Source organism: Mastigoproctus giganteus, chromosome 7 (assembly GCF_048544385.1).
Source record: "Mastigoproctus giganteus isolate SK-2022 chromosome 7, ASM4854438v1, whole genome shotgun sequence".
Taxonomy (NCBI): Eukaryota; Metazoa; Arthropoda; class Arachnida; order Uropygi; family Thelyphonidae; genus Mastigoproctus; species Mastigoproctus giganteus.
Genome location: NC_143581.1, coordinates 41561516 through 41586698, shown reverse-complemented (window position 1 = coordinate 41586698; position 25183 = coordinate 41561516). Strand labels below are relative to the sequence as shown.

At 35.1% G+C, this 25183-nt stretch overlaps 1 protein-coding gene across 1 annotated transcript in view; it reads left to right on the top strand.

Annotated features, from left to right (window-relative positions):
* Positions 1-25183, top strand: part of LOC150082844 (neural-cadherin-like) — a 500869-nt gene that overhangs the window by 399879 nt on the left and 75807 nt on the right. The window contains exons 28-31 of the mRNA XM_090377625.1: positions 118-466; positions 10985-11242; positions 15692-15884; positions 24245-24411. Coding sequence (XP_090233751.1) covers positions 118-466; positions 10985-11242; positions 15692-15884; positions 24245-24411 — 967 coding nt within the window. The remainder of the gene's footprint in view (positions 1-117; positions 467-10984; positions 11243-15691; positions 15885-24244; positions 24412-25183) is intronic.

Below are 25183 nucleotides of genomic sequence, written 5' to 3'. Positions count from 1 at the left end.
ATGCACTTATCTTTAATATAATTCTTTAATATAATTTAATATAATTCTAATTATATTTCATTTCCTTCAAAAAAAATAAATAATAAATAATAATAATAATAATTTGTCAATTTTCAGTTGCACATGCCAAAAACCATATACTGGACCTCGCTGTCAACTACCAGTCCGAAGTTTCAATGGAAAAGGTTGGGCCTGGTTTCCTCCATTGTCCCAGTGTGAGAATTCACATTTTAGTATACAGTTCTTGACAAGAAAACCAAATGGAATTTTGGTCTATGCTGGCCCTATATCAAATCCTGACAAGGGTGAAATTGGTTTTCAAGACTTTTTTTCATTAGAACTTCAAAGTGGTAAACCCAGGCTCTTAATAGATTTTGGATCAGGAGTAGCTGAAGTTGTCATCAATGTTCAAGCAAAACTGAATGATGGAGAATGGCATCAGTTGGATGCATTTTGGGACAGAGAGGTAAGAAAAGAAATATTTATATTTTACTTCTTGTATTTGTATAAATGTTTAGAAATTTAAAGTAGTTTAGTCTTGTTACTTCATATGTTAATTTATTCTGTGCTTGGGTAGGTTTGTTTCATAAATTATTCATATATGGAGGCAAAACATGCAATTGTGAATCAATGCTTTCAAACATAATTTTATTTTAAAAAACCAAAGTAATGTTGATCACTTTCTTTAATAGCAAAGAAATTATTTATATGGAATTTGTTCCACTAGGTAGGACAGTGAATAAGAAGTACTATGCACAAGTTTTGGGTCATTTGATTAAAAGAATTCACCAAGTAAGGCTTCAGTTTCAAAAAGAAGGGAACCGGTTCTTATTGATTGAGAATGTTAGGCTACATTCTGCACTGATTATCAAGGGGATTTGGCAAAGCATGGAATGATGGAGCTATATCCCATGGACTATTTCTTTTCCTAAAATTAAATCTATACCTACCAAAAGGGCAATGATTTGCTGGTGTTATAGAACTTTAAAGAAAATGTGATGTGAAAAAAGAATTGGTGGCACTCAGTTCAAATGCACTTAAATGTTTCCAGCAGCTTTACAAGCAAGTTCAAAAGTTTTTAGCTACTTAAGGTGATTACTTTGAAAAATGAAAGCATGAAAATCTAGTATTCTTTGAATTGGCTCAGTCCTGGAACTTATACCTGTATGTGTTGTTACTTTATAGGCATTAATTCCAACCCAAATAATTTTTCATATATCATTCATTTAATTATTTTTATCTAGCATCCTATATAGATGTGTTAAATTTAACTGAAATCAGTCAGTGTACTTTAACCTGAAATATGCATAAAAAAAATGTTTTTCTTCTATATCCAATTTTAATGAATTTGGAATGTCCTGACAAATATTTTCTAAAGGTGACAAATACAAAATTTCATTCTAATCTGTTCATTTTATTTAGGGATTTTGCATGCACATATACAGATGTGCTGACACTAACAGGTACCTGTACATCTATGATTGCACCTAAAAAAAATAATATGCGAGAAGTAAATGTAATAAATTGCAGAGAGATCCTACATAGCCATTCTCTTTAGAGGACTTATGGCGTGCTGTCTGAAAGTGTGATCCATAGATCACACTTTAAAAAATCCCCACAAAAAAACATTCTCGTAGATGAAATTATTTTAAACTAAAATGGTCATTTGTACATTGGCTGAATGTTGAGTTCAAGAATTTTTGTAGGTGGTTCCAGAAATTTAAGACTTGTGGGCAGTCTTTCAAAATAATGTACACTAAAAGTTACAGCCATTGACATCAAAGCTAGAAATGAATGGAAGGAGAATTGTTTAACAGATGTTTTATTGACATATGACGAAAGCAGACTAAGTTGTTACCAGCTGAAGCATTCACGTTTAAAAGTGAGAAATCTGGTGGAAAAAAGGCAAAACAACTGATTACCATTTTCCTGGTGGCAAACGTTCTGACACACAGAGGCTTCCTCTCTTAATGATTTCAATGATTACTCCCCTCATTGCCAAGTGAATGGCCTACATGTCACTGGAGTACCTGCTGCATAATATGACATTATTTCTTCAGCCTCTTGATCAAGTTGTAATCTGGTATATTAAGAAAAATTATCGAAGAATGCTGTTTAAAAAAATTGTGCTGTCTCAAAAGTGAAACACAACCCAAAATCACTGCGCTACAGGCAGTATTTAAGCATGAAATAAAGGTTGACGAAAAGTGATTGCCAACTGCTTCGAGCATTCTGGGTTTTTTTTTTTTTTTTGCCTTGAATGATGCAACAAACAGAGCTACACATGCATCTATTAATAGTGAAGAAATTTTTGAGTATATGCATCCTAACTTAAACGTACACTGTGTTTTGGACACTATACCAAAGTGGATATACAGGGTGTCTCAAAAATATTGGTACAAACATTTAGGGGAGGTAGGTAACATCTAAAGGAATGTGAATCGCATAGAAACCAATAGCCGGAAACGTCACGGGGGAAAGTAGTAGCAGAGGCACAAGAAGCAGAAATGACACAAGACAGTAATTAGTGGCAAACATTTATTTGATATAATATTAACAATGGAGTATGAGATGGATGCATTTCATGATATTACAACAGATGCTCGAAGGTTCCACAATGAGACGCGATGCATGGATTGGCGCGGACACAGTCGAACACACCTGGAGTTTCTTTGACAGTAGCAGCAGCGCAGACAAGTCTCACCACAAGATCCATTTCCGTCTCCATAGGCGATTCATACATGATAGATTTGAGAGCCCCCCACAGAAAGAAATTAAAGTTCAATAAATCAGGTGAAACGTGGGGGCCAGGCAAAGGGTCCACCACGGCCAATCCATCGACGTCCAAAACGCCTGTTCAAACGGTCACGAACACACCTTCCATAATGGGCAGGTGCCCCTTCACGTTGAAACCAAATGTTGCGTCTCACATTTGCTGGAACATCTTCAAGTAACCCTGGTAGAACTTGTTCAAGAAAGATCCGATATTTAGCGGAGTTCATGCGGGATGGTAATAGGTATGGGCCAACTAAGCCGTCACCGACCATACCTGCCCACACATTTATTGCAAAGCGATGTTGTGCTGCATGGGGGTGCACGCCGTGTGGGTCCCTCTGCTAATCCATACATTAGGTGCATGTTTGCCAGCTCACAGTTCATATACTGATGCATGCTCTTCGTGTGGCGACTACTGCTTGAATGAGTAATCCAGAAATTTTCCCTATTGTGAACTGATGAACAGCGCCGTGTGCCGACTTATGGTCCTGTAATGGGTTCCTGTGCATTTATTGCAAAGCGATGTTGTGCTGCATAGGGGTGTATGTCTGCCAGCTCACAGTTCGTATACTGATGCATGCTCTTCGTGTGGCGACTACTGCTTGAATGAGTAATCCAGAAATTTTCCCTATTGTGAACTGATGAACAGCGCCGTGTACCGACTTATGGTAACGTTTCCTGTAATGGGTTCCTATGCGATTCACATTCCTTTAGATGTTACCTACCTTCCCTAAACGTTTGTACCAATATTTTTGAGACACCCTGTATACATTGTTTTAAGCACAAATAATTGTTTTGGACAAAAAATATGCACAAATAAAGGGGAAGTTATTGCATATAATGGAACTTGAAATTAGTAGTGAGGAAAAAGAGGAACCCACCATGGTTGAGCAAAAATTTTCACTGGAGTACTCCCATCAAGGAATAGAATTTTTTTTTTTTCTTCAAGCAAAGCTTAACTGCTAAAGTGAATTAACTTCTATCACATGCCTTAATTCCTTTTTAAAACATGCTTTGCCACTCAAATAGCATATTTTGGCCGATTATTTTAGAGCCTAAAACCAATTCCACTATTTGTAGTTAGGCCTTGATATAACTCAGTGACTTGTGACCACCCCATCTGTAGTGGACTGCGCACATAACTTGCAGTATAAAAAGTTGAACAGCCTTGTACACTAGAGCAGTGCTAATTTGTATCTGATCCTGCAAGTCAAAATGATAAATTAGCAGTTATGGGATGTAGTAAAGATATCGTGGATTTTCAAAGGGACATGATTGTGGGAGCTTGCGCATTGGACGTTTCCATATCAGAAACGGCTTGTCTTGTCAGTTCATCACAACCCACTGTGATTAATGTGTGCAAAGAATGGTGTTGAACAGATCAAGCCACCTTCTGCTGACTGAACTGTAAAGGATTACATAAGGTGGATGTTAGTGGTGAGTGAAGGGTGCAGTACATTGTACAGGGCTCAGTAGCAGGTTGAATCTAGTATGATACAGAATACAGCTGAGGTGACTGCGATGCAGAAGTTTGAAAGGTGAAATAAATTAAGTTTTGACATGATGATTGCAGGACACTAATGTTGAGATATCTTATCAGCAAATTTGGCAAATTCATTTAGAAGAATTACAACATTCCTGAAGAATTGCCCTTTGGGCTGAACAGCGAGTTATGTTGAGATAATAGCTAGACATCTCTCTTAGAAAAAAAAAAAGAAGACTTCAGATAATAGAATTTTATGAGGTATCCCGTGGTTTGTGTTCCACTCCCATCTAGAACAAACATGGCACATATCGTTGTACCCCACCCAACGTTAGGGTAAGGGACCCTGTTCATAGTGGTGGCTATTGGTTTAAGACAGTATTTCTCAACCTGTAGTGTCGCAGCCCACCATTAGTTCACAGAAAAATCTGGGTGGATTCTGAAATGATTTAGATACCTCATTTTTTTTTAAGCAAGGATTGCATTGAAAATAAAATAAAATGTTATAATAGATAGTTACATTTATCTTTATTGTAAATTATATTTATAATATGGAGATGTGGAAAATTGAATGATTAAATAAAGTATTTTATGTATTAATGGATAAGTATTACTTATCTGTGTAGAGAAATAGTTAATTATTTGTTTATATCGGTTTTTATTATTTATTACACTAAGATAAACCAAAATGAATTGCCTCTAAATGCAACCTCAAAAATGATGGATTGCAGCTCCCCCAATGAACAGGTAGGTGTAACAAAGTTTCTGGGTCCATTCAGTTCCAAACAAGAGCTGAATTTTTTTTTATCATTCAGTGTCTTCACACATTTTGATTGTTTTTTTTTTTTTTTTTTTAAGCAAAAAATTTTTTCACGTACCTCCATGTTTAATTTGAATAGTTCTGACATTCTTGTGTGTTATTTATTTATTACACGCAGCTATATTAGTATATATTGTTGTGTGTAATATTTTCCTTTCAGGCAGCTTCCATGGTTAATACTTTCTGTGGCGCCTCTGTAGCCAGGTGGGAAGGAGCGGCAGTGTGTAGCACATGCTTCTTGATTAGACCGGGGTTCAAGCCTGTCACCACCAAATACGGAGGATGCGGAAAGGTCAGGGAATGACCACCGCATTTCCTGGAGCAATATGGCCTTAGTTGCTAATGCTCCTAAAAACCAAATAACAAACAAACAAACAAACAAACAATACTTTCTGTAAATAGTGACTTATTTACATGCACAGGGAAAAAATAAAATAATTCCGCCTAGCCAAGGAAAAATTTTGGAATTTCAATCAAACATCTTTTCAGCTATTCTAAGGTGATGTCAAGCTGGTCACCAGTGTATATGGTGCAATTACCAAGTACAGTTTGCACTTCATTATGATGTTTACAGAAAGAGTTAACACAAAAGAGAAATGCTACCTTTTTTTTATTATTATTATTTTTTTTTTTTGAGCTGGTATAAGTATTAAGCAGAAAACAATATACCAACATGTACAGGTGCTCTCTCTCACTAGCTGGTTTGTACAGCTGGCATATGTCAAACTGTGTGACTATTTTAAGTGAAATCAATGTGTTCTGCACTTGTATGAATACTTCAAACCCGTTTAACACTTTTGCTGATGGCGGTTTCAACTCGGGATTAAAAACCACAAGATTGAATCAATCTGAATTGGAAAGATAAGAAACATTTTTGGACTTTCTTTCTCACTATGACTGAATTTATCAACCTCTGGTGAAGATTACGAATTTTTCTTCTGTCAAATTGGAAGAAAAAAGTTAAGTAGGGTAGTTTTTCCTCCAGGTGAATTAAAATCCAAAACTGCATATTTACACTTCAGAAGCAGTGAATTTGATAAACTGAAACAGATATTTTGTCCCTTGAACTTTGAATTAGCTAATTTTACTGTGATCTAAGGTTTGCTATTCAGGTTGGTGCATTCTATGGTTAAATCTGTGGGATAAGTATCCTGGGTTAATATGCCGAAGTTGTCGTAATTGATGACTAGGACATCATCAATATATCTGTAGAAAATGATTTCTTCTTCGATGTTGTTTTCGAAGAAATGCGGGTAAAGGTTGGCAGTGGAGCATGAACTGCTAACCCCCATGGCTACCCCCCCTTGTCTGTACGTAAATGCTGTCTCCCATGAGCACGTAATTGTTTTTGACATTAAGATTAATAAGGTCATGCCAGTATTGTTTACTGCATTTCAAAATGTTTTGATGGTTTTCGTAGTAGTGTAAAAGGACTTTAATTAAATTGTCGTGGGAAATACTGTTGAATAGGTTTTTAAAGTCGTAAATGTATGGGCTTCTGATACTATTGTTTTTGATGTATTCTAAATATTTTATGTTATTGGAAATAATTTTAGTATTAATGATTTGGTTGGCAATATTATTTAGTTTGTCCTCCATTAAATTACTGGATGGTTTTATATAGCTGTTTTTGCCCAAGGTGATGGACCTTTTTCCAATTGGGTCTTTTTGGAATTTGGGGATCCAGTAGATGAATGGATATCGTATATTATCTATTTTTAATTTGAGTTTTTTGTGCAAGGCTATAATTTTTTTGTTAATGCTGTTAGGTGTGGAGTTCATAATTTTGTATGTATCGCTGTGGTTCATCTCCTCTTTAAACTTGTCAATGTAGAACTTTTTGTAAATAATGCTGAAGTTGTTATTGGCTTTATCTGTACTTGTGATGACGAATTTGTTTTGAAGTTCTTTCATTTTGTGATTAACATTTTTCAGGTTATATTGCTTAAAATATTTTTGTATTGGTGATTTCTTTGAATTTGGTCATAATACGTTCTGTGGAAGTATTTATCCAACTTTGAAAGGCTTCAACTGGTGTGTTGAATTTGTATGCTGTTTTGATATATATATATACACACACACATATACACACACACTGTGTGTTTATATGTGTGTATATATGCCACTTTATTAAGTACACCTCCTATTAGCGTGTTGAGCCTCCTTTAGCCTTCAAAACAGCCTGAATTCGTGGATTTAACAAGATGCTGAAAATGTACAGGAATGGAGTACCCTGCAGCGAACAACCCTTTCCAACTCATCCCAAAGATGTTCAATAGAATTGAGATCCGCGGACTGAGCAGGCCACTGCAGCAAATTAAAGTCATTGTCATGTTCCTGGAACCATTCCATAGTGATTCGGGGTTTGTGCACCAGCACATTATCCTGCTGGAATTAACCATCTAACTGAGGATAAACTGTCAACATGAACAGATGCACTTGGTCAGGAACAATGTTTAGGTATGATGTGGCATTCAGACGTGAATCAATGGGTATCAATGGACCCAACATGTGCCAAGAAAACATTCCCCACACCATAACACTGCCCCACCACTTTGCACAGTAGTCGTCAGACATAACAAGTCCATGGATTCATGTTGTTTTTGCCAAATTCTGAGCCTTCCATCAACATGATGCACCAAGAACTTCGACTCGTCAGACCAAGCAACTGTTTTCTAATCCTCAATAGTCTAGTGCTGATACTAGAAAGGTTGTTCTGCTGCATTTATATCCACAACTGTGGTCATGTGACTTTCAACGTTGTGGGACAATCATTTGTGTGCTCAGTGGGGGTGTACCTAATAAGGTGGCACTGTGTGTGTGTGTGTGTGTGTGTGTGTGTGTGTGTGTGTGTATAATATTAAAAATATGTTATATGATAGTTATTAGTTATTACAATAATATAATTATAAAAATTACATAATACAAATTATATATATACAGTATATAATAATTTTATTCTTTATATAGAGGTACTAAGTAAACATCAATTATAGATCACCACAAAATTAAAAAGATACTGTACACCTTTTTATAATGAAATAAACATAAATTTTAAAAAAATAATAAGTTTAAGTAACTTAAATGCAAATTACATGGCATCACTGGGCTAAGGAATCCAAATATGATTTGGGTTCCCCAGCAGTTAGTTGAAACTCTCTAAAAATAAATAGACTGCTTTATTGAACTCCCTTTTCTGTTTCCCTTATTGCATTCTAGAGGGGAAATTGTTTGGCAGTTTTGAAAGATACAATTCTAATACAGGATGATCATTTTAAATAAGAACCCATTTAATTTACAAGATACATTCTTTATCCTCTGACATTACTTAATTTGCCAAAAAAATATCATAAATTGATTGATTGTTGTTTTCATCTGTTCAGTCACAACCAACTTTCGGACACTTCATGGGCGAACTGCCTCCTTGCTGTCCTGTTTTCAACAGCTTTCAAGTCCTTCATGCTCATGCCAGTGTCACTCTTGATGGTGTTAGCCATTATGTTCAATGCTGACCTCTTCTCCTTGTTCTGCTGACCTTTCCTAGCATTGTTGATTTTTCCAATGAATTGGATCACATTACGTGTCCAAATTACGTCAATCGTAGCTTGATCTTGACTTCCAGTGATGTTTCTGGCTTGATGTGATCCAAAACTTCTGTTCGGAAATGATTACAGCATAACTAATTGAAAAAGCATGTTTGAGAACACTATCTTGGGTATGTTCTGAGTGATGCTGGATATGCTGTTTTTTCAATTCTTATGGAGTTCATTGATTATTATTGTTAGGCATATTTGACACAGAAATAAGTCCGATGGTTATCAATCTTGTTGGCCATGTTTGTTTTGAAATTGTGTTTTTGAGTAAGAGGAATAACTCAGCCATAGATACATGTGAAGTGTGATGTGCTGTCTTGCCAAAACCATACTTTAACAATCTCCTCCTTTGTTGAGTTTTCCCAGGAATTCGTGAAATTAACCACTTGTACATTCTGTATATTCATAGAATGTAATTTCACAGAACTGATATCCTTTCAAGGTATGAGTTCTGTGAAAAAATGAGCTGGGCCCAAAAGTTCTGCACTGGGTCATTGATATCATACTCAAATCTTCAGACTGTGTGTAAGACAGTATTATGTGGGCATTTTTCATGTGCCATTGGAGAAGAAAAATCCAGTCTAACATGAGGGCCTTCATCTACTTTTTCCATTAACCATCCACAGTAATATCTTCATCTTTTTAGCAGTTTGGCAAAAAATTGTGCATAATTGCACTTTTTATGCAAATGGTTTTACATTTCTCACTGGTGCATAGTGATTTATATTGGCTTGCTGCCAGTCTCTGCTATCCTGTGCTAAACATTCCTGTTATAACAGTCAATATGTAAACATGTTAGCAAACTTACATGTGCAAATTTTGATGGTGCTTCACGACATTGAAATCACTTTTAAAACTCACATTGAGCAATTTGAAACACCTCTTGAGTAGTGTTCCACTGTGAACACAATCCTCTGTGCTAAATACAATATTCAGTTTACTGCTTGCACTATACAGGGTGTTTCAGAAATGGTCAATAATTTAAAGGTGAAAAGTTTTAGTTTGCATTATGCATAATGCGTAATGCAAACTAAAATATGCAAAAAAAGTCCTAGTGAACGTCGGGCAGCAAATGAACCATTTTCGAGATAATGCACATTTTCTGTTAAGATCCGCCACTGACTATGGGTGCACTAGTTTTGCAAAAAGCTGTGAATCCTTTCCTAATGGTGGTTTTATTAAACATAATACATTTTTATTAAAAGATGATACATTTTTAATTTTTAGTTTCAACACCACAGAATTTTACAGATGTTACATCTTACAGGATGTTACAAAAGGTGTTCAAAATGCTGTCCTTGCATCCGTACGCAGCTTTGTAGTCTTCTCTGCATTGAGTTGCGAATCCTCTCAGGAATTCCTTACGTCGTTTCTGATTTGCTGAAAAGCTTCTTCAATGAAGGTTAAATTTATTAATATATATATATATATATATATATATATATAATTCTACTCCTGTCTACTCATTATGGTTGTATTCATGTAAACTTTTGCATTGGCAAATTTTTAAAACAATGGTGTTACCCCAGTCAAAGTCCTAAAAACCTTTGTCCATACGTTAATTTTTTTGGTTTATACTTATAGAAGATCCTTACGAACAAAACATTTCAATTTTTTTTTTTTTTTTTTTTTTTCCCCAGTTTGCCATCTGTGATAGGGCTGCCAGCTCTTGATAGTCATTGTATGATATAGAAATTTCAAGTAGGTGACCGGGGAAGCTTGAATAGTATCTTACAATTACTTTGTTCTTCTTCCATAAGTTAACGTAATTACTACTTGTATTACACTATGCAACTTTACAAATTCATATCAGCTGGATAGATAAATTGTATTAATATGAACAAGTGGTATAAGATACACAATACAGATCTTATGACTAGATGTGCCAAATTTTTTTAAAATTTGGCCTTTTTACACGTGAAGCATGTCTTTTAAAAAAAAAAAAAAATCTGTTTTCATCACAAGTTAACAAGCACACATATTAGGTACTGTAATAAAGAAAATTGACAATATGTTAATAAGTTTTTCATAGACTTCTCTTTAGCAAATCTTCATTTATAAACATTTTGACCCACATTTTTTGTTATATGTAGCTTTTTTTGTTCATCTTTTTTAAGTTTTAGTAATGAATATTTAGATTTTTGATTAAAATATTCTTTCTATATAAAAATATTGCAGGAAGTTTTTTCTCTTAGATTTTTTTCTTATACTGATTCTTATTTGTAGACTGTCTTAGATTTTGATTGAAATTGCCTTTTTTATAAAATCAATTAAAACTGACTTTTTTATGATTTTTGTCTATAATATTTATAGCAAGTGAAGTTAATTGTAGACAGCTGCAGACATGCAACAATCAGGGAAGAAGTTAGCAATGAAAATGAGCCATCCCTTGATAGATCAGTGTGTGAAGCATATGCATATATTCCTCTTTTCAATGAATTCCTGAACGTCAACGGACCATTGCAGATAGGTGGAGTTTCTCACAATATTTTGGATGGATATAATTGGAATTACAGTCACGGTCGAGAGGGATTTGAGGGCTGTGTACAAAATGTTATTCATAATAGTGAGGTACAGTATTTCCATAATGCATTTTAAAGTAATTGTACTTAGGTAGCTGTGAGGGAATGGAATTGTAATGCATTTTAAAGTAGTTGTGTTTATCCATATACATTCAGTGATAACTGAATTATGACCACCCCATTAGTAATTGACTGACGCATAGCTTGCAGTATAAAAAGCCGGCCAGCTTCATACACTAGAGCAGTAGTAATTTGCATTTGATTGTGCAAGTCAAAGTGATAAAGTAACAGTTAAGGGACTGTAAAGATATCACTAAGTTTCAAAGGGGCATGATTGTGGAAGCTTGTGTATTGCTTCCATGTCGGGAACCACATGTTTTGTTAGTTGATCACGGCCCTCTGTTTTTAAGGTGTACAAAGAATGGTGTTGAATGGGTCAAATTACTGCCTGCTGACAGAAATTTAAAGGATTACACAAGATGGATTGAGCTAAGGGTGCAGCACATTGTACAGGACTCAGCGGCAGGTCGCTGTGTGACAGTTGACATCACAATAAAATATGGGGAATGCAAGAACAATATCCCAAATGATAATATGCTGCACACTTAGACATAGAATTCCACAGCAGACAACCAAAGAGAGACCTTCTCACCTGTGGTGTCAGCAACACTGGTTGAACACTGGAGGACTGGAAACAAGTCTGCCAGTTAGATGAGTGCAAATACCTAGTGCAACATGCCAACAGATACCTTCATGTGTGGTGTAAGCAACACTAGTCCATGGACCCATTATGTATGATTCCTACTGTCTGGGCAGGTGGTGATGTTTGCTTAATATGGGCATGTTTTGCTGGCAAGAACTGTGACCCCTGGTGCGTATGGACCAACGTTTCACTGGCGAGGTCTATCGGCAGCTCTTAGGAGACCATGCACACCCTGTGTTGCACTTTTTTTTTACTAAGAGATATGAGATCTTCCAAGACAATGCACCATGTCATCGAGTCTGCACAAGTGGTTTGAGGAACACAGTGAAGATATCACCCATCTTGATTGACTTCCAAATTCACTTGACCTCAGTCACAATTCGCATACCTGTGGGATGTTTTTGAATGGGAAGTGAAGCGTATGAACAATCAACCATCATATAGACATGTGGCAGGCAGCATGGTTACAGATTCCTGCACACATTTCAGACATATAGTGAAGTCAATGGCTAGGCAAATAATATAGCAGCTGTTATCCATGCAAACAGTGGCCCAATGTGGTATTAAGTAGGTGGTCATAATTCAATGATTACTTAGTGTAGCTGTGAGGGAATGGAATTCATGAAATTAACCACTTGTATAGAATGTAATTTCACAGAACTGATATCCTTTCAAGGTATGAGTTCTGTGAAAAAATATGGGCTGAGCCCAAAAGTTTTGCACTGGGTCATTGATATCATATCATACTCAAATCTTCAGACCATGTGTAAGACAGTATCATGTGGTATGTGGGCATTTTTCATGTGCCATTGATGGCACGCTATAAGCATTAAAATATATTTTAATGCTTATGGTGTAATTCATACTCTCATTGAAATCTGAATAGGTATGAAAATAAACTGAGTTGCTTGCTTGTTAAAAATTCCTTTCACACTTAATATATCCACTTTTTTCCCAGTATTGCTTCTCTTAAAGTAACTGTAGAAATAATGGCTTCATTTGATTGCAATGCAGAACTAGTTAATTCTGTGTAGCAATTAAATGCTTGTCCATCAATTTATCAGGAGCAGAGAATTATAGGGTTATCATTTATCTCTGAAGCTATTAATAAATGGTTTGTACCCAGCTTGCAGCAGCACACAAACCATTGGATGTGGAAGTATTAACAATTTCATTGTTACAGCAGTTGTGCTTGCAGAGCAATGCAACATTTGTATGCAGTGTTTGACATGGGTTTTCCTTAGCAAATGTGTTTCTTTTTAAATATTACCTTGTACCTAATTCTTTTCTGTAAATAATTCCAAAAATGAATTTATTGACGTGCTCTTCATTGAAATTGATGAGTAGATAGATATGTACATAAGCACTGTTTTTTTCAGTTCATACAGGTGGACTTCTGTATGCATTTGCTTATTATGTAAATTAAGGCAGGAAATTACAGTAAATGCCGATTATAGTGATACTGGTTGTTAGAATCAGCCCTTTAGAGAATAAAATTTCAAAAAACCAATTGAAATCAGTAAAATGCGCTACACTTTCATTGTTTATTAGAATCACTTCTTTGGTTATAAGAATCAAGTTTGAACACCTCTGTGATATGTTTCTAAATCACATTTCTGAAGGTCACATTTCTAGAGGTCACAACCATAAAACAATAAAAAACAATTTGCAGTTTTTGGTTTATTGGGCCTGTTTGTTTGCACAATCTCTTATAAATGGGTAGTTACTGCAGCTTTACCAGAAGAAATTGCCGAATCTGTTACTGATAATTTTGCCAAGGAGGAAGAAAATGAAATGAAGATGAACCTGAACGAATTCCAGTTAGAAAACAGAAAACTCATGAAGCTATAGCCGTGATGAGGAGAGGATTGGAAGAAACTGGTGCAAGTGATTGTGAATATAGAATGTTATACAATATTGAAAAAAAAAAAAAAAAAAATCTATAGACTTTGTAGTGATAATTTAAAGCAATCTAAAATAAGTGACTATTTAAAATTTAATCATATTACAGTGTTATGTTATTAGTATATTAATTAAGCTATGCACGTAAGTATAAATTTATTTTTAGTTTGTGTAAATTATGCTTTTTATCTTTATTTTATAGCCTGTAGATAATATTTGTCAATTTTCTCTTATTAGAATCGCCGTTTATTAGAATCAAAATTCAGCACTTACTGTACTTCTAATTTCACTTATGTTCTTTTGAGAAACTTAATACAAATATTTTTAAAATAATATCGCTCCTTCATATATTAAATCAACTAAGTATTTACTCTATACTTCTAAAATCTTGTCTTTTATTTTAACTTCACTTTTATCATTTTTGGTTAATTTATTTATGGTTTTCCTCCTTTTTTAAGATTTTTAATTAAATACCAAAACATTTTTTTTCCCCTTTATCTGATACTTGCTTTCCTAAAACATACGTTCCTAAAATCTTCCTGTCACTGTTCAAAAATATTTTGATTAGTGATGAGCATCATAGAAGTGTGTTATAGAAAAAGATTAAATCAAAGAGTATTAAAAATGAAATAAAATATATGTTTTGCAACATTCACAGAACATTTTGATCAAACCCTGCATATTGCACACACATGCATTATAAGGTAGAAAATTAAAGCAAGTAACTTTAAAATGTGGTTTATGCCATTTCATAATGACATACAATATGCAATAATTAATTGTTAATATTTATCAAATAAAGAAGCTGTCCAGCTAAAAAACAGATCTGTGCTAAACTTTTCTGAATCCTAGCAGGAATATGGAGAAATTAATGCTTTTTAAATAACAACAGTTTTATGCCCTTGGTTTCTGATCTGTTCAGTTTCTGCAAATTTTGAAATAAATTTTCTAGCATATGCTGGTGGATTTCGGTGTACAGGATATCCACTAACTTCATTTACAAAAGTAAAATGTTATTTTTGTGAGTAGGGTACATGGAACAATTCTGAAATTCCTCAAGTGATAAAGGATATTTCCAAGTTTTTATTCACCAACAGGAAAATGTGTACATTGCAGTTGATGACAGCACAGCGAAAACAATAATTATGTTGAAATTTACCAACCCATGAGAAGGCACAGTGCATACTTTGGTTCAACAAGCTGCAGTCTACCATGCTGTTGTGTACATTTTAAACATTAGTTAAAAAGAAGCCACTACATACACCTACATTTCTTCAATGGTATAGAAAATTCATAAAGAATGCTTGTTTTTTAGTAATTAGCCCAGCTGAAGTAGCAGCTGAACAAAACTCAGTCAGGCACAGTGCAGCTAGTTCATAAGTTGTATGCAAAACCCAGGGAAATCCATACAATATGCCAGTCTTGACTTGACATGAACTTAACATGTCAAGATCAACAATATAAAACATGTTAGGTTGCTACCTCAGTTGTCATTAATTGACAACCAAGAGGATGGAATTTTGTTGCTAAATTCTGCCATAATTACAGTTTTGGGATTATGCTGCAATCTACTGTAGTACGGTACATTTTCCAGTTGGTGAATAAAAACACAAAGATATCCTGTATCACCTAGAAATGGTTTCAGGTTTGCTTCATGTACCCTGTTCACACAACAGAATTTTAATTTTGTAAAGGAGGTTTGTGGACACCCTTTTATTTTTTAAGTAGTTAAGGCCGTTTAGTTACGAAATGAGGTGTGTGTGTGTGTGTGTGTGTGTGTGTGTGTGTGTGTGTGTGTGTGTGTGTGTGTGTGTGTGTGTGTTCTCTCTTCATTTGTTGCAGTTGTTGTAAATCTCTAGAAAGAAATGAAATTAAATCCATTTCTTTTCATAGTTGTATGACATGGCGTCTCCAGGATTATCAGAAGGTAGCACTCCACGCTGTTTACCGGCAGAAGAAAGTTGCAATAGGAGAGGTTTACGCAATAGGAGAGGTTTACTCTGCAATCACGGTTCATGTGTTGGATCCTTCAATTCCTCCAAATGTCTTTGTGATATTGGGTGGCATGGCCAGCTTTGTGATAAAGGTATTTTTAAAGTTCTTTTAATGCTTTTTCTTGTTGTATTATATATATCTTTATACTTTATTCTTAGGTTGGCGTGAGAACTTGTACTCTACAGAAATATTATTTATTATGAAAGTAGCATAGTAATAAGGGTTGGTTTTGAAATGAGTGGATACCCAGAATAAAATGTGCTAATTTTCTTTTGCTGAGTACTATGTATTTTATTGTTAACATTGTTTATAATATAGGTATAGCAAATATAAAAGGATGGCTGAAAAGTAAAGTAAAAGAAAAACACTTATAGATAAAAAGATTGTCTTTAATTTCATGTATCATTTTTCCTACATATGCTCTACCTAACTCTGGAGATATCCTTTAAGTTTTGGAGGGGTGGGGTTGCCAAGTTATTTCAGGCCAAATCTGGATTATAGAAGATTGTGGAAGAAACTTTAAAATCCCAACAGTCATATTCTTTGCCAGTGTTACACAGCTGAAGTGGTGTCTCATGTTATTCTATTAAAGCAACATTGCTGTATTATGAGACTTTACTTCTCTTTTTTTTAAATGTATATACATATATTAGTCTCGATATACTGGGTGAAATTGATTGTGATCACTTTTTTTTTCTAAAAATTTGGTGTGTATAACACCCATAAAACCCCAAAATATACCCAATATCACTTTGCCAATTAGAGATGTTGAAACACTGTTGCATGCAAGAACTAACTAGAACTATTACCTACTTGGAGAACCTAGTTGGGACTTGCTACACCAACCAGTGCTGAGCTTATGAACTTGAGAGGCATTGCTTTTTAGCACATTCTTGTAGTATTCCTTGAATTGCTTTACCAAGGTTTATTGAATAAGACATCTTTTTTCTGTTAAGAGCATGTATCTGTTGATGACTTTTTTCCTGCTTTCCTATCTCTATACTATCACCACAAACATACAAAGGGTACTAGGAAAGTTTTGCAATATGACGCAACAATGAATCACAGGAAGCTGCTTGTTGCTGCATGTTGAGACATGTTCATACGTGCATAGTAGCCGCCGCGCCAAGTCGATGGGCTCAGTTATTCATTAGTAGTGAGAGTGTAAAGTGCTTGCGATGGCATCGTGGTCACGAAATGAGATAAGGACAGTTTTGCGGTATAATTTCGTGCGTGGTTTAACCATAGACCAGTGCTTAGAAGAAATGACTCTTGCACTAGATGATGATTGTCCACATCGTACAACGATATTCAGGTGGTATAGAGAATTCCAAAGGGGAAATTTCACTCTGGAGGATTCTGAGAGGCCGGGAAGGCCACGAACGTCAGTTACGGAGGAAAACGTTACTGCTGTGAGGAAAATGCTTGACGAAAACAGGCGAGTGACCTACCAACAGATAGAGGATACTTTGGGCCTAAATGCACCAGCAATTCGTTCGATTCTGCAAGATCATTTGCACGTGAAGAAACTTTGTTCTCTGGGTGCCGCATCAACTGACTGAAGAGCAGATGACACGACGTGTGACTTGGTGCCGGGAGATGTTAAAAAAGTTTGATAAGGGACAATCTCGGTATGTGAACAACATCGTGACAGGTGACGAGACTTGGCTGTACTATTACGATCTGCCGACCAAGGCTCAAAACAAAGTTTGGGTCTTTGATGATGACGACACACCCGTAATTGTCAGAAAATCCCGATCTGTAAAGAAGAAAATGATAGCTGTATTTTTCAAATCGAGTGGAATTGTGGAACGTGTCGTTTTGGACCCGCAGAAGACAGTCACAGCTAAGTGGTATACTGAACAATGCCTGCCTAAAGTCATTGGATCTATGAAGAACCTGCGGCCAAAGTCAAGAATGGACACCTGGTACCTCCATCACGATAATGCTGCAGCTCACCGCGCCAAAGCCTGCACCGAATATTTGACCACGACAGGACTGAAACTTCTCGAGCACCCTCCCTACAGTCCAGACCTTGCTCCTTGCGACTTTGCACTGTTCCCGCATGTGAAAATGAAGCTAAAAGGGAGGCGGTTTTCCAGTGATGAGGACCTTCTACGGGCTTGGGACAACGAGTGTGCTTTACTCCCTAGTGAAACTTGGCAGAACTGGTTTAAAGATTGGTTTCGGAGGATGGAGAGGTGTATTGAATGTAGAGGAAATTACTTTGTATAAGGTCTCTTTGGTAGAAACTAATTCAATATCTGTTAGGCTGATTCATACAATGTCACTCTTAGATATGCATACTATTTTTAATTAAGCCAATCCTTGACACTATTCATCTCTTTTTTTATAGAAACAAAAGACTACTGTTTAATGCAGCATAGTCTTGATTGAATTCAGGACTTTAGGTTTTTCAAGTATTATGCTCAGGGGAGTTTCCCTTGCTTGGTTTGGTCCAGAAGCTGACTATTGATCCGTGTGGGAATTTCCAACACCAGTCTGACATTATTGTTTTAGAAATACAAGTTTTCATGGGATGCTTTCATATTGATGTGAATGTCGTGATGAGCAGCATGTTTGTTTTATTTGGGCTGTGGCAGAATCTGATAAGTTATATGAGAGGTGATCATTTAATTTGCGGAGTGGTGCAAGATTTTGTTTACAATGTGAACATTCCATAACTGGCACTAGAGGCGCTCTCCTTGATCACTACTGAGCAGACTCTGTGTATGCATGCCAGTACTTGTTGAGCTAGTGTTGCGTGAAGAGTTTTTTTAGCCATGGGGTACTAATGATCATTTTGAAGCAAGTATCGCATCAGTCATACAGATTGAACAGTGATATGTGATTCGTTATTGTGTCAGATGGAGCTTAAATGGCATGAGTGATCTGTTGAGGGTCGTGAATCTGTTGCAGATGATCCAAGGCTTGGTCGGCCTTCCTCCTCAACAAATCCTGAGCAAATCGCAAAAGCCCAGGAAATCTTGGATGAAGACCAGCGAATTATACTTTGTGAATTAGCTGTTAGAATGTCAATTTCGTACGATAGTGCTCACAATATTGTGAAAGATTACCTGAAGATGTCGCAAAGAATTGCGTTCAGATTCACCAATACCTAAGAAATTTCAAGCTTCTCATTCGGCTGACAAACAAATGGTTCTTGTGTTTTTTGACATAAAAGGCATTCTTGTTACACATTTTGTCCCTCGTAGAACAACTATATAAGGACATACTCTGAGGTTCTCAGAGTCAAATTTCGTCACGCCATTCATGAGAAATGTCAAGAACTTTCCAGTGTGGAGTGGTTTCTCCATCAAGACAATGCCAAGCCCCATACAGCTAATATTTCAGCCAGTGATTACTAACACAGGTGCCAAGGTTCTGCCACATCCCCCTTATTCACCGAACTTAGCCCTTTGTGATTTCTTCCCATTTCCACATCTGAAGAAAGCTCTGAAAGTAAAGCATTTCATGTCGGACAATGATGCTCACAGAGCCACAATGGAAGCACTTCACAGTATTTTTAAAAATGGCTTGCAAGAAGCATTTAATGCATGGGTACGATGGTGGCGAAGTGTGTAAAATTCATGAGAAAGTATTTTGAAAAGGGGAAATCCATGGAAGATTCAGATGATCACAATTGAGTTAAGATCTTGCATCTGTCTGCAAATTGAATGATCACCCCTCTTAATTGAATTATCCACAAGTATCGTGGCTGTGAGATCCAACCAGATAAAAGGCTGTGCATCCAGTTGACGTGGTGACCAGTGCAATGTGGAGTCAGTCTGGTGTGACATAAGCACTGGGGAGAAAAAAAATGAGAATATGATTGTGTTGTAATCCTAATGACTGTGATGAGTATAATGAGCAACTGTGTTAGACAGAGTGAGCCAGTAAATCAGAATTTCTTATAATGGGGGATTTTAACATTCCAGTTTTAACTTTTCAGGTATTGGTTGGCACATGGAGTGTTGTTCACTCACACAGTAGCAAGAAGTTTGTGGATTTACTGGACAACTGTGTCCTACACAGGTATGTTAGAGAAGCAAGAGAAAGCAATGCTCTTGATTTGGTTATCAGCAGCAGCCCTTCTTGCATTAAGAATCTTCTGATAAAATATCCACTAGGAGGCAGTGATCATAGTGTATTGATGTAAATACTATTAAGGGAAAGGGAAGGGCTTTTTCTTTCACAAAGTTATCAACAGCAAATGTTTTAACAAATTCTTAATAGCATTCAGTGCTGTTAATCATACTTTTTTACCAGTTAAGAGATACTGTCCAGATATCAGGCTCTGAAAAAGATTCTGCACTGAATAAACAATCAGAATGAAATGTGAATGTTGATGAGTAATAACAAGAATTTAATTCTCCTACTTTGTACTGATTGTGAAATGAATGTAGGCCATCCAGTATTTCCAAAAGGAGGCAAAACTAAACAAGATTGTGGGAAAACAAAACAGCCAGACCAGCCTTCAAAATCTAAATACAATCTAAATTCTTGGAGACCTAAGAAAGAAGTAACTTAGGTGAATTAAGATTAATACATAATCTGGCCTGCATTTATTTACAGGAAACATATATATTTCTTCAAATTATACTTCCCATTTCTCAAAATTTATGCTAAGCAGACAGAATATACATCTTGAATCCCTGGCAAGAGGACTAGCAGCATTTTTGGTTTGTACAAATGTATCGTCCAGACTTTCCCAGCTTTGTCCCTATCTAGACGCAGTAGCCATGCCAATTGTGCTTGACATTTCGGTCACTCTTGTCTCTGTATATATTCCACCCACCAAACATAATGTGTTTCACTGCAGAACCAGACAATTTAGTAAATCAGATGTGCCACCTTGTGTCGTTATTTATTATTATTATTATTACTATTATTTATTTAATTTGGAAAAAATTGTAAAGGTCTGGAAAAAAGTATTTGAACTGAGTTAATATGGACCATCAAGTAGCCATTCCAAAAGTACAACTCATAAGAAAACTGAAAAATTATTCAACATGAAATTGTGTATCTGTGAAGACTTACTGATGTGGAATGGAATGATTAATGAATACATGGTGGAATGATTAATGAAAACGAAATAAAACTTAGTTACCAAAGAAATTCATGTGATAGGATTTCAATTCCTGCTTTTATTCCTGGTATATCTCCTAATGATAGAATGACTATACCCTCTACAAAAGAAAACAAAATGAAGAGGTTAGACTTCCAGTTCATGTTTCACTTAGAAGACACTGTGGAATAATATTGTTATTCGTGAAAATGTAGGTTGGGAAGAAATAGATAGAAGAAGAATTATAGTACGATAGCATAATACAGGTAGCTCTTGTTTTGTACTGGTCCGATTTGCGCCAATTCGCAATAGTGCTGATCACTAACCAGAAAGCCATTTTTTTTATAAATTGAAAGTTTAAAATCGTCATACAAAATTTATCGGCATCATACTGTGCTATGTATCATGCACTGTTCACGTGATTTAGGACAATCTGAGCCAATCAGCAATTAGCACATCAGTATCAGATGACAAAGATTCCCACCCTCAAAGTAGCCACTCGTGGATGCGGGTGATAAAGAGCCATGCAGTGAAGCATTCAGTTGGTTGTTGTTTATGCAATTTACTTGTATTGGAAATTTATTATACTAACATTTTTTATTAATTATGCTATTAATAAATTAAATAATAATAGTGATATCTGTGTGTAGTTTTTGCCGATTGTGTTATAAAGTTTTTAATTTAATAGAATAAAGAAATGCCATGTCTGATAAAAGAAGTTCATTGAATCTTAGTGCAATATTTGGAGGATGGAATCAGGCTATGAATATGCCTCCATCAACTATTACTACAACTATGAAGAATGCTAATAAAATAAAAGAACTGATGCAAAGTGGTAGGAAAAAATTTTGGTGCCCAGCACCTAACCCTGTGATTTCTGATTGACTCCATTATATGAAGGGTTCCATTTGCACCTGTCATCCCAGGAACCTAACCCCAATGTAAATAGAGGGCTACCTGTACTTTGTGCTTGGTCCTACCAATAGCTTCACATGTAGTATTGCACATAGTTTCCTTATTTCACATGAACTTTAATTAATAAATGATGACATTTTATTGTGTTTTTATAAATGCTTAAAAAGGCAAAACATGAGGAAATGGACATTGTATTGAGATACTGGATGAGAATGAGAAGAACAGAGTAAGATCTTAGTATCTTCTATCTTTTTTTTTTAGGGCTGTGCAAGAGCTAAAGACTTGTGTAACAAATTCCTAGAAGTATTATCCTCTTTTCTACAAAAAAAAAATTGCTTCCCAGTGTGACAACAACTGAGCCCAAGTCTGTCTTTGTTGCCATCAGAAACAAATGAAAAAACATCATTTATTTCCATTGAAGATGATCCAGAAGTGTTAGAGCTTGGAAGCTGTGGACCTCATGTTTCTGTGGTACATTTCAGTATGGTCAAAAAAATCTCGGCAACAAATTAATCAATTTTGATGCTGAGATTCCTCAAATCTCTGTTTTTTAAGGATTTGCCTACTTGTTTTGCAGATTATGCAGATATCACTGGTGATGTGTGAAACTCAGTGGAACAAATTCAAAAATAGCTGAAAGTGTAGATATATTCTGTAATTTAAAGAAGTGTTTTCATCGGTCCAACATCACTTGCAGTCATCACAGTTATTCTGTTCTTCAAATTGTTCAGGTGACAGTTGCTTCTGAATTTAAGCCATTTTTCAGAATATTTTGCATTCAAAAACCCATGTTTCCCTTTTTCCATTACTCATTGGAAGCTCTTAAGAAATTTATTGATATATTTGTCAAGAGAAAGCTTGTGAATGAAACAGAGTAGCTTCAGTTGATGAAAAGATTGATTTTGCAAAGACTGAGAACCTGCTATCTGTGTCAGAAGTTTTTATTGGAGTAGGGGCCAAATAATTCTTTAAAAGATGGCCACGTGCTGGAAAAAGACATTAACCTTCTTCTTATAAAGCTACAGTTAATTTTTACAGTCAACAACATAAGAGTTAATTGGATGCTGTCCTCTGGGATCTAATTTTGTTAGAGCTTCCATCTGTGTGATGTCACACTAGATTATTCAGTCTCCAGCTTGCTGCAATTAGCATATGGACGCATTAGCCCAGGATCTTTAAGTTAAAAAGAAATAGTTCTTTTCACAGAAAAGGCTATTGCCAGTTCAAAGCACTGGCAATAATAGTCTGAATAATGTACTGATAAGGAACCTGAATAATATACTGATAAGGAACTGATAATGAATAATATACTGACAAGAACTGAGAGAAACATTTGAGAAATTTTCAATTAAAAATAGTACACTGGATTCTCTGTAAAAGACAGAGAAAATCCTAAATATATTTTAAAGTTTGTTTTATATTTAAGCATGTTTTAAGAAAATCTGCTAGTGTTTAAAAACAAAAGCAAAAAACATGTACAATGAATGAATGTATGTTGGATTTTAGAATTAAGAAAAAAGAAAAACTAACAGATAATATTAGAAATTTTTTTAAATGGCAGGCCAAATAAAATATCTGAGGTAGATACAGGCCAAATTTTTTTTTAGTTTTCCACAATTTTTAGGATTATTAAAATGGTGTATAGTGAAAAAATTGTCATACGCAGTTTTATATTATTTTATTAATAAGAAAAATTAAATGCAAATTCAAGATAAAATTACAAAAATGCAAATTCAAGATAAAATTACAAAAATACAATTATAAAAAATTTAAATCAAATTATAATTGCATAAAATTTTATAGTACCTTAATAATCATTTTATAAAAAAGATTTGATAAAACCTTAGATTTTCAATTATGCATTGTGATAGGTTTCAATAAATACCTTCGTAAAAATAAAATGGTAAATCCTCTCCAAATTATTTACTTTATTCAGTGACATTATTCACTTTGATAAACTTGCACTGTAATCACATTCTGTGGAGCTTGAGAGTCTGGAAACCACTCTGACTGTGTGCAAGTCTATCCCTGCTTACCAGTGTTTCCAGAAGTTATGCTTTCTTACTGTTTGGCAACACTGCTGCTTACTTGAGTCTTGATATATGGCACAAATTCAAATGATTCAGTAGAAGTTGTGAAATCAAAATGTTAAAAACAATTTAATAATAGCAAATATGATAAAAATTACAATAAACATAATTTCATGATATATATATATATATATATATTCTTTGGTGGGTCGTTTATTAAATATATATTTTGAAAACTACCGCAGGCTGGATTATTCACATTTGTGGGCTCTAGTTGGTCTGCGGGCTGGAGGTTGCCCACTACTGATATAAAATATAACTATGATTAATGTGTGATGCTATTCTTATTTTTGAGTTAATTCCTTTAAATTCCTATTTATTCTTTTTTAAGAATTGTCCAGTTTAGTCTCTTTAAGGGCTTTAATTTTTCTTTCCCAGAAACTCAAACAAAAATGTTCCATGAAAACAGCTATATTAAATACTCCTTATTCTTCTTACCTGACAAGTATGAAACAGAAATTCAACTAAGTTTTCGTACACGCCAAAAACATGGTGAACTTTTCCGAGCTTCAAGTAAACATGGCCGAGAATACTTTGTTCTTGAGGTGAGTAACTCCTTTACCACTAAAATAAGTTAAGTGACTCCAGCAGTGTTGGGGTTATTTTTTTTTGTGCTAGTCATGGTCAATTATAGACTGTCTTGGGGGGAAAATATTTTGTCAGAAGTAGTTCTGACCAGCTTTTATTGCTGGCAGCCAGTGTACAAGTACTCCATTGTCATGATTAACCATTGCTGTTCTTCCAAATGTTGCTGTGTAATTCTTAAAGCATTTAACAGTGCATTTTTATGTATGATGGTTCATTAGTCTTTTGCCTTCAGAGAAAGTAATTTTTTTTAAAAAAAAAAACTGGGAAGTGTTCAGAAATTGCAGAAAGCTGCAGATATAAATTGCCAAGTTTTAATTTTTGTGAAAATGTGAAAATTGTACTTTTTAAAATGGGTAACAAAATGTATCTTGAAAATTATATTTTTGAAAATTTCTACATTTAGTTTCTCTGTTACTTTGGTTCTTCCATTGATAGACTAACTTCTGTGTTTAGGCTGAATGATGACTTAAGGATGAATTAGAGACAATACCGTTTTCACGAGTCATCCTAAATTGCTAATTTTGTTTTGATATAAATTAGCATCACGAAAACAGGTAAATCCGCTTTTTTTTTTTTTTTTTTTTTTTAACTCATGGTTGGTTTACTTCTATTACCCACTTGGCTGCCCAATTTTTGTGAAAATGTGAAAATTGTACTTTTGAAAATGGGTAACAAAATGTATTCTGAAAATTATAAAATTATATTTTTGTGAAAATTTCTACATTTAGT